Genomic DNA, 11,122 nt, shown 5'->3' with positions numbered 1-11,122 from the left:
CCTTTTTGCTACTCAGGGTCTTTTATTGTTCCATATGAATTTTTGGATTGCCTCTTCTATTTCTTTGAAGAATGAGGTTGGAATATTGATAGGTATCGCATTGAATTTGTAGATCAGTGGCTCATGCATTTAATCCTAGCTACTTACAAGTCTGAGATCTTCAAGGTTTGAAGCCAGCCTGGCCAGAAAAGTTAACTGGAGACTCTCATCTCCAGTTAACTAGCACCACAAGTAGAGCAGTATCTCAAGTGTAGAGCACTGGCCTGGAGCATTAAAAAAATCTCAAGGCCAGTGCCCTGGCCCTGAATTCAAACCCCAGGACAAGTGTTAGCTCTGAAGGTAGTTTTTGTATGAAAGGGCACAAGAATCTGAAAATTGACTAATGAGTTGTCCCCCCTGCATTTTCAGGCATTCGGAAAGACAGAAGAGGAGGGAGAATGTTGAAACACAAGCGCCAGAGAGATGACGTGGAGGGCAGGAATGAAGTGGGGCCCTCGGGAGACATGAGAGCTGCCAACCTGTGGCCCAGCCCCCTGGTGATTAAGCACACGAAGAAGAACAGCCCAGCCTTGTCCCTGACAGCCGATCAGATGGTCAGTGCCTTGTTGGAGGCTGAGCCCCCCATCATCTATTCTGAGTACGATCCTTCTAGACCCTTCAGTGAAGCTTCCATGATGGGCTTGTTGACCAACCTGGCGGACAGGGAGCTGGTTCACATGATCAACTGGGCAAAGAGAGTGCCAGGTAAGGAAACTAAGTTCCACTTGTAGGAGTCAATAGCTTTTCAAGAACTGGCTGTCATGTCTTGGGAGAAATATCGGAGGAAGATGAAATCATGTTTGATTATTTAATTTGTACTAAGGTGACAACCAGATTTTATTTTTCAGGGTTAATAGGCTATATTTCTCTTGGAATTTAAGGAAAAGAATACTTTTCCAAATCCAGACCTGACATAACTTCTTTGGAACTCATTTGCTGAAAAGATTTGGAGGGACACTAGATGATACAGGTTTTATGCCTCCTATGTAACAATACCAAAGGTGGTTAGTGATCTATGTAGGTTTTTAATACTGAAGATCCTTGTTAAAAACATTTCTATTTACCAATACTTATTTTTTTGAAAAAAATTTCTTTTTAAATATTTTTTGAACAAAAGGAATAATAGCAAAGTTTATTTACTGGCTGCCAATTATTTATCCAACCCAGTTTATACATCTTTTAGGACGAAAGGAAACCCAATGGGGTAGTAGAAAAGTCCAGGAATTGAAATGATGAGTTGGCCCTTTCATTGATTCTCTCAGAAGTGGCATTTCTGTCATTCTTAGAGAAGAAATCTAGTTATTATGTAAGTGACATTCTTCCAAGCTCCCAACATATCCAGTATCCGATATCCAGAAGCTTATTCTGATCAAATGTATCATAGATTTACATAGTTTTTCTCATCAGTCCCCTTCACTAGAATCGATGTAGGATTTATGTATAACATAGGGATGTTTTTCTTTATGTAACCAAACAAATATAGAGTCTTCTATTTGTGTTTCTGAGGGCATCATTGGGATGTTAGAAGTTGAGTAATGATCTGGTCTTAGATAACTGTAAGTGTGTTTACACATATCAACACATAAACATGTGGTCATTTGAATAAGGAGCTGGCACCACCATGATCCAAACTTGTGACAGCCTAGGTGCCTTGGGTAATGGAGATTGAATTACTTGGAAACACTGGATCTATTACAATCTAGATGTTTAAGGTCCCACCAACTGACAAACAAAAAGTCTTGGCTATCTTTGAAATTATAAGCTTCGTTTTTGCATTTATATATCTTATCATTCTGATGTGGCATAGACCCCCCCATTACACATAAATTGGAATCTGAATGACACAGGCCTATAAGGATTTTCCCCCTGATATTTGTATCTATTGGACATTGTTTTTGTAAACAAATGCATGCCCATATCCTTGACAATTAATTCTTGGATGCTGCTGAGCTTTGTTCTATAACCATGTCTTTTCCCTTATGAATTCTTGGCGCTGGAGCACTCAGCACACACCCAGGTGTGTGTTGGTGTGTGCATTTGTTTGGTGTGTGATGTAGCACAGGGGATTGAACCTAGAGCCTTGCACATGTTAGGCAAGTCCTCTACCACTGAGCTTCCCTTTTAACCCACAAGTAAATATTTTTCATATTTATCAGTAGCTTATCTAGCTACATGAATTTAAAAAGCACTTGAAACAACTAGAATGCAGTTCAAAAGGAGATGAAGGATTTATAGCAATATTCTTTTGAATTTGGAAATAAAACAGGGACAGACCTCAATGGAGGAAAATAGTGTGTCTATGTAGGGTTATTCCATTGTACAACTCAGAACTAAAGATGGTAATGAGATATATCATGAAACTATTTGCAGCCATCTTTATGTTGATTTAAAGGATTCTAAAATCCTTGGAATAAAGAAAGGATTATGAAGGCAAAAATGCAAATATGAAGCCACATGTTGTAGAGTGACATTTTGGTTTGCAACAGAACACATATACAGAAGAGCACCTATAGATTAAATTCACTGATGATGGTGGAGCCATAGTTGTATGTGAAATTATATACTCTAGGATGTATACAAAATGACAAAATCTCTGATGAGTTGTTTCTCAGATTGGTCTCCTATCGATAATATTCTCCATGTCCCATGACTCCATGTATGTGTGTATGTGTGTTTGTCTATCTGCCATTGGAATATAGCTATTGCAAGTGGAAAGTCTACTTTCTTGCCACCAGAATAAAAAAATGATCTCTGAATTGGAAAGGATAAAAAAATGAGGGATGGAAAAGTTCTTCAGAAAAATCTCTGAAAAGGAAAACCACATTTTTGATAGACTTTGTATATCCAAATATCATCTGTCATGTAAAGCAATAGCTCACACTAATAAATATAGAATATAGAAATGTTACATTTATGTGTCAATAATTTAAGAGTAGTAATCTTTTATTTTTTTTTGGTAGTCCTAGGGCTTGAACTCAGAGCCTGGGGGCTGTCCCTAGGTGCCCAAGGCTAACATTCTACCTTCTGACCCACAACTCCATTTGTGGCTTTTTGGTGATTAATTAAAGATAAGAGTCTCACAAACTTTCCTGCCTTGGCTGGCTTCACACTCTGATGCCCAAATCTCAGCCTCCTGGCCCACTGGAGCCTAGCTAGCAGTATTTTTTTTAAATAATAGGATATTGTTAGAATTCTCGAGTGTTGGTAATTTAGAGGTTGAACTTTTCTTTAACATCTGGCCATTTTCCAAAACTTGTATGTCTCTTTACTAAAGATGAAGATACAAACAGACTTAAAATATATCATATAGGTATGACAGTCAGATGCCAATCTATAGAATACTTATATTCAAAGAGTTACTTTTTCCCTTTGCAATCTCAAAAAGTAAAGCAATAACAAAATGGATTAAAGTCCATATTTCCAGCTTTGACAACACATGCTGTATTCTTGCATTTAGATGTCTAGCTAAGGATGTTTTTCTCTTTATTTTTTTTTTGCCCCTAATTTGCAAGTTTTTGTAGGCATTTTGTTGTCTGTTCATGGGTAGAGATTTACTTTATTTTTTTTTATTTTTTGCCAGTCCTGGGTTTTGAACTCAGGGCCTTGGCATTGTCCCTGAGCTTCTTTTGCTCAAGACTAGCAGGGTAGAGATTTACTTTGTATTATTGAATATTAATTTACTATTAACCTTCACATACTGAAACTAGTCAACCATTGGATCATCATTTAGCTACAAGTAAAAAGAGAAAAAAACATTATTGCAAAGATGTTATATTTTTGTACTTGTTTCACACTGAGTTGTATCATTGAGTGATTGGTTCATAGATTCAGTGATAATGAAAGATGTATGATTTTTTTTTTTACCAAAGCTTGAAAAGTACCACCTCAGCTGTCACCTTGATTTAGGAAAAAAATCAAGCCTTTTCGAAACTCACTAAAATCATACCTCAAAAGCAATTTCAGCCAGACGCTGGTGGCTCACGCCTATAATCCTAGCTACTCAGGAGGCTGAGGTCTGAGGATTGCAGTTCAAAGCAGGCCCAGGCAGGAATGTCTGTGAGATTCTTATCTCCAATAAACCACTAGAAAACTGGAAGTGTTGCTATGGCTCAAGAGGTAGAGCGCTCGCCTTGAGCTGAAGAGCACAGGGACAGCGCCCAAGCCCAGAGTTCAAGCCCCATGACCGACAAAAAAAAAAAAAAAAGCAATTTCATTCTTTAAGTTTGTGTTATAGTTCCATAGGTTGCATCTTTATTTAGTGCAAGCTTTGCCTGTGCCGTGGTTCTATATATTGAATCTTTATTCAATGCAAGCTTTTCAAGATTGGTGTTCAGAAGCTTGAGAACTCCACAAGCCACAGGGCCAAGGCCCAGAAAGAGTGGGGAGGCTCAGAAGGGTCAGAGGGAGGCCAGGCCCAGGAAAGGGAATGAAGAAGAGGAACACCCCCTCATTCTTTGGTGGCAGGAGAGCCACTTTTCTCTTTTCCCTTCTTTGCTGGCTTCTCTCCATCCAAGGCGAGTTGCATCTTTCTTTTGTGCCCTGACTCTCCCTACCATTTCCTTTCGGGTGTACATGCATTTGTGGTCTCAAGAGTCGAGGACCTACTTTTCCTGGACATGCACAGATTTTCAATATTTTTATGTTGTCTCCAATGTCATCTCAGGGACAGTGATTGTTTCAGATATCTGGGACTCAATGCTTCATCCCCAAAATATTCCTCAGGAATATATATTACATATATGTATATATATGTGTACAGATATTATATATATGTATATATATGTGTATGCTTACACATCTATGTGTATACTTACACATATACATACATATATACATATATAATATACATATATAATATATATACATATATATACACATATATGTATGTGTGTCTGTACATACACATATATATGACAGTTCATCGTTGTTGTTGGTTGTAGGGCTTGAACTCAGTGTCCAAGCACTACCCCTGACCTTTTTTGCTCAAGGCTAGTGCTCTGCTACTTTGAGCCACAGCGCCACTTCAGATTTTCTGGTAGTTAATTGGAGATAAGAGTCTCATGGACTTAACCTGGGCTGACTTCAAACCTCCATCCTCATTTCTCAGCCTTCTGAGTAACTAGGATTACAGACATGAACCACCAGCACCCTGCCAGTTTTGTATTTTTGAAGTATAAATGAAACTGTTGATTCAAGAGGACCATTTGGCTCCTGCAAGGGAGGCCTGGCTAATCATTACTCCTGGACATTCCTTCCATTGTCTGGCACAAGCTGATTACTTTACTTCTGGCTTTGAAGCAGATTCAGAGTTGTAACAGTTCCTTGACTCTACCTGGTAAATACCTTGTCAAAAGAGGATAACCAACAGAAGAATGCTTTTACCTGGCACTTTTGTGGTTTTCCCTTTTTTCTTCTATGTCTGATGCATTGGCCTTCCTCCTAGGATACAGTGTGAGGCCCGGCCCCCTATCATCTTCTGTGCAGATGGGTACACAGATGGTTCATTCCACGTCCTGAAGTGTTTTTAAGACTTCTTTCATAATTGAAATGCTTTATTAGTATTTCCTTCCAGCTTGAGAACTTTTAAAGTACAGTGCAAGGCATGACCATTAGTTAACATTTGTGCTCACTTTCCCAATTCTCAAATGCAAAAGAAAAGAAGTTACCTATTCATTTATGGTAACTTACTGTATGGTAGGATTTGGTTGTCCTGTATGAGAAATATTTAGCAACTCCCCATTATTTTTGAGATTAAAAGACAAAACTTCATGATATTTGGGGCAGTTAAGAAGCAGTGGGGTGTCTCAGTAGAACATAAAGAAGAGGTACCAGCCCCCCACCCCCACCCCCATTGTAGTTATTGGTTGTCCAGCACTGAGCCCTGTGTGTGTGTGTGTGTGTGTGTGTGTGTGTGTGTGTGTGTGTGTGTGTGTGTGTGCCAGAACTGGGACTTGAACTCAGGGCCTAGGAGCTGTCCCTGAGCTTTTTTTGTTCAAGGCCACAGCTCCACATCTAGCTTTTTGGTGATTGGAGGTAAAGGGTCTCATGCGCTTGCCTGCCCCAACTGGCTTCAAACCAGAATCCTCAGATCTCCTGAATAGCTAGGATTACAGGCGTGAGCCAACAGTGGCCCCTGCTACTTTTAACCAACTGGGGAAGTTAGATTATGCAGAAATCGTCACCTCTGCCATTAACTTCTTTAAGCTTATGCTTGTGGATTTCTTTCCTTAGGTCCTCAACCCTTCAATATTCAGTTTTTAATTTCATTACCTGATAGGGCAAGGGTTAAACGCACATTTTCACCAACTTCTGTGAAAGCTCACGAGTAGTTTTCCCACTCCCTCTCCCCCATAGGAGCAGGCTCTCTTAGGTCTCCGGGTCATTTCCTTTCTTGCCAGGGCTTGCTTTCTTCTTCCTTGCCCAACTTTGGGGTGCCCTTTCCCCTGGCTGTTCCTCATCCCTAGATTTATACTGTTTCTGTGTTGTGTCACCACCAGCTTCGTCTTGGTCCAGATCCTTTTCTTCTTGTCTTTGTGCTGATACTAAGGCTTGAATTTGGGTCCATGTGCAATTGTTTAGTTTCTTCACTTAAGGCTGGCACACTGTCATTTGAACCATGCCTCCAGTTCTGGCCTTTTGCTGGTTAAATCTCTCAGATTTGTCTGCTGGGACTTTCTTTGAACCTCAATCCTCAGATCTCAGCCTCCTGAGTAGCTAGGATTACAGATGTGAGCCACCAGTTTCCAGCTCTTTTTGATTTTTTTTGTTCCAACACTGAATAATTATACTATCATGCTAGCCGCTCCATTTATATTTTTGGGGATCTCTCTCTTTCAATTTATCTTACTCATTACTACCAAAATACTGTTTGTAAATTATCGCTAGACTCTCCAACATCACTTTCCTAAGGCTGCCGTAGCAAAGTACCACAAGCAAGGAAGTATGAAACAGCAGAGTCTGGAATTCCGAGTCTGGAATTCAAGGGGTGGACAGCGTCCCTCTTTCTCCAAGGACATGTGGGCATCAGGTAGCTGTGGGCATCCTTGGTACTCTGGCTTGTGCTGCCAAATCATCTCACCTCTTCTCCCTGTGTGGCTGAGTCCAAATTTCTTTCTTACCAGGACACCCACCATATTGGATTTCAGTCCTGCTCTAATCAGTATGACATCATCTCTACTTGATTATGTCTTTCTTCAGACCTGTTTTCATCTGAGGTGGTCTTCTGTATGTTCTAGAAGGATACATGTTTAAGGGGGACACCTAGTCTATTAAAATTGGGCATTGAGATCTTATAATATCCTCCAAATCTTAAAATGTAGAGCCAGATTCTACTGAAGAATGGCTCACCTTTTTGAGACAGGTCATGGGCTAGAGTCATCTTTTTACAAAAGAGTTTCTCATCTTACAACACCGACTCCGTAACTCAGACAATCTCCTTGGTCCACCCTGACCTCCTGCCACACCGCTTTTTCACACAGTGGGTCTATTTTACTTTCTTTCCTTTGAATTCCTGCTTTCTTTTCCCTATCAAGATTTCTCTGCTCATTTTTGCCTAAAGGAACAGCACAACTTCTACTTCCTCTCAGGAATTTACAATTTTGTCACTAAAACAGTCTTGAATTGAGTTTATCCTCCCAAGTCAGCTGGTCCTTGGTGCAAAATGTCTTGCCAGATGTGTACTACAGAACTAGGTTAACTGGCACCTAAAACATAGAAATAGCTCTTAATTGTTTCCTTATTTCCTTCCTGGTAGATTTGTTGCTAGATGATTCATTTGTTAGAAAAATTATAAAAGGCCATTATTTTGGACTAAGCTTTTATAGAAAGCCCTTATAGACCAGAGTAAAAACTCAAAATGGAGTTATTCATACTAATGTCAAACTGAAACCAAGTTGTTATCTGACAATCCAAGAAAACAATAGAGAAAGAAGTAGCAGCTCAGTAGATCCATTCAATGTCATGGAAATCTATTTACTACTTATATCATTTAATTCTTACCAAAAGTCACCTGGAGTAATCTAATGTTAATCAATTAGTAATATTTCTATTGTTCTTTCTTCCTGTTCACTCTTCACAAGAACAACGTTGAAATGACCAATCCATTTTTTTATTATTAGTTTCTGCTTTCTTTAGCCTTTCTCTGTCCATAAAATCAACCTGTTCTCACGTGGCCAGCCTCACATGTACTCTGTTTTGTGGAATGAAATGTTGACCTATTCTAGAATAGCAAAATAAAGCCAATTAAGATGTCTAAATTGTTGTAATTTTGTCTTTTTGACAAAATGGTAGTCGAATTTCTTCTCTGAAATAAAAGATGATGTATTGCTGCCATCCAAATTATTTCACTTCAAGTGCCTACTTGTTCCTTAAAAATTGTAGATGTACAAAGTTAATTTCTATTAAATGAGTCAAATTATAGTAAGGATATCTTTAACTTAAATAAACATAGATATACGTATGAAGGGGTACACGTTTCTTTGACAAGACAAATGTTCTCCTTTTAAATTGAGATACAATTTTTCACAAATGGAGATTTCTCAGTATGATGACTATTAATACTGATGATAATATAACTGAGTTCTTAGAAAGGCCCTACAACTGTGTGGTGTCTCTAGCATATATGTGACTTGTCTAGGGGATTGTTTGTTTAAACTATTCTGTATCTAGATCCCTGAATTCGGTCCCAGTAGGTCTATGTAGAGCGGTGTGGCTGATCTCTGTGTTCTAAGTGCCAATGTGGAGGAGCTCAGTTTGTACTTTTCTTGTGTGTGCAATGGAAGTTAAAACTCAGTGAGGACCTTTGTCTCTGTTCTTTAGAGGATAGAAAAAACTACGAAGAAGAGAGACAATTGGTTTTGTCTCTCCTGAGATCTAAGTAGGTAGCTACAGAAAACAGTGAGTGCATGGGAAGGAATCTGTAGTAGAGTAGAATTAAAAGAAATGTACTTGTTTTTCTACTCCTCATGTAATCCATAACAGTCTAAAGGAGTCTGCTACCTACGTTGGAGATTTATTTCAGATCACCACTCTGTTATTCTTCCTTTCACCGGCACAGAGAAATTTAATCAAAAGATTTACACTGTAATCTTTACATTAAACAATAAGATAAACTTGGCTTTTTATATTTTTTGGCACCAATATTACTCTTCCACCCCCCACTCAGGGGGAGCAATTTTTTTTATGAACATAAAAATAAACATACTGTCTCAAGCAGGTGGTTGGACCCTGAAACAGACTGCAAAATAGTAGACTGTGTAGCTTTAAAATGTACTCTTTTTCTCTAAGTCAAATAATTTATTTCCCAGAGCAGACAGTGTAATATTCTCCCATGGTGATTCATATAGGAAAGGCGAGAGTCATTCGGGTAAACAGGACCCTCCCTTGTGCCAACACAGTGTAGAGCATGAAAGTGAGGGCATTGGTAGAGACCTTTGTTGGTTTATGGTATTTGAACATGAACGGTAATGGGGGGAGGGGAGGGGACTTCATCTCATTTGAATCACTGCAGGCTGCACCACAGGTGTGCAGTTCCCCATCTTTGGAAGGACTAGGGACCTCAGTTATGCTTTCTGCTTGGGAACCAAGCTCTAGGAAACCTTTAGATTGCATTGTGTCTCTTTGGTCTATGAAGTTTGTTCAACTTTGTTTTCTTTGGTGCTGGGGGTAGAACCTACGGCCCCTAGCACATGCTAAGCATGTGTCCTTCCACTGAGCTACACCCCCAGGCCTTGCTCAAAGTCAAACGGCTATTTCTCTCAGCAACCTTTCCCCTCCTAAATAGATTGCTGATGTGTTAAAAATCTAAGCTCTGGGTGAAATTTCTCGCAATAAAGTCACTGTGATTTAGTTTGCAAAAACAAGTGACCTTGTCTTCCAGTCTTGATTTATCACTTGATTGTACCGAGGAGAGTCCCTAACATAAAAAAAGCAAGTAGATGGGCAATTACTAAAGAAAAGACGAGATTAAATAAAAATTGTGGCAGTATCCTTCTCTGGGGAGAATGAAACTTTCTCTTTGTAGTACTACCTGTGTTCATTATGTGACTATTTTATAAACATGAAATCTGATAATCTGGTGGGCAGTTCCTCTCTAGAGAGTGTTGAAAGTGTCTTTTTTTTTTTTTTTTGAGATAGTGAGTCTTACCATAATGTAGTTCTTTTTACCTGGTCAAGATGCTTGCCTAAATTTGCTTAGGGCATTTGAAAGTGCTAGGTAAATGCTTTGAATTTCAAAAAAAGTCACTCAAGGCTGGGCTATAGAAGGATATTTTCTAAAGTATGTTTTCAAGTTACATCTGTCAGAGATTTCCTTCTTGTACCTATCAGGAATAGTCACAAATGGAATATCATCATCACATTTGGGTGTTCCTTATTGCTGTCTGCAATTCAGAGATATAAACTAAAAACAAAACATAAATATCTTTGCCTGGGTTGATACCGAACTCTGCCAATTCTTGATCCAGAGTTGTGCTGCTTTGGCATTGGGTCTATGGAAGTAGAAGGCTCAACTCAGGGTGTTGAAATTTAAAAGATGTGCATCTATAGGTGTATGATTAAATGCCATCAAATTGTCAATTAGCATCTAGTACATACAGATCAAAATTCCTGTCCCCAATCTTATGAAATCAGAGCCATTCACCTAAATATCTTTTAAATGTCTTGCCTAACAAATATGAAGAGAACATTGAGAGAATATTTTTAATATTTGCATATACTGATTGTACAGAGGGGTTTTATGTGTTATTTATGTATTTACATATAATATACTTGATCAAATTCATGCTCTCTATTATAGAGACAATCCTTAGCATGAAAGTGATTTTCCAAACACATAAATGGTTATTCATAGCCCCCTTTAAACAAATTTACAGGTTTTCTTGTTTCCTGTGCTAGCACGAGGCTTTCTACAGACTAACTCCTGCTTCGTGTGGCCAGAGTGGCTTTGTCGGCCCTCATGGCTCCCTTACACACAGCAACAATGTGGGATCTGAGAGGCCAGAAGGGAAAGATGGGATATGCTCTGCTGAAACAATTTTCTTTCTTTCTTTCTTTCTTTCTTTCTTTCTTTCTTTCTTTCTTTCTT

At 38.9% G+C, this 11,122-nt stretch overlaps 1 protein-coding gene across 2 annotated transcripts in view; it reads left to right on the top strand.

The window, feature by feature from the left end:
- Positions 1-11,122, top strand: part of Esr1 (estrogen receptor 1) — a 239,358-nt gene that overhangs the window by 113,026 nt on the left and 115,210 nt on the right. For both annotated transcript variants that reach the window (XM_013027016.1, XM_013027017.1), the window contains exon 4: positions 409-744. In XM_013027016.1, coding sequence (XP_012882470.1) covers positions 409-744 — 336 coding nt within the window. The remainder of the gene's footprint in view (positions 1-408; positions 745-11,122) is intronic.

The sequence above is a fragment of the Dipodomys ordii genome, unplaced genomic scaffold, assembly GCF_000151885.1.
Source record: "Dipodomys ordii isolate 6190 unplaced genomic scaffold, Dord_2.0 Scaffold98, whole genome shotgun sequence".
Taxonomy (NCBI): Eukaryota; Metazoa; Chordata; class Mammalia; order Rodentia; family Heteromyidae; genus Dipodomys; species Dipodomys ordii.
This window is presented reverse-complemented; position numbering and strand designations above follow the sequence as displayed.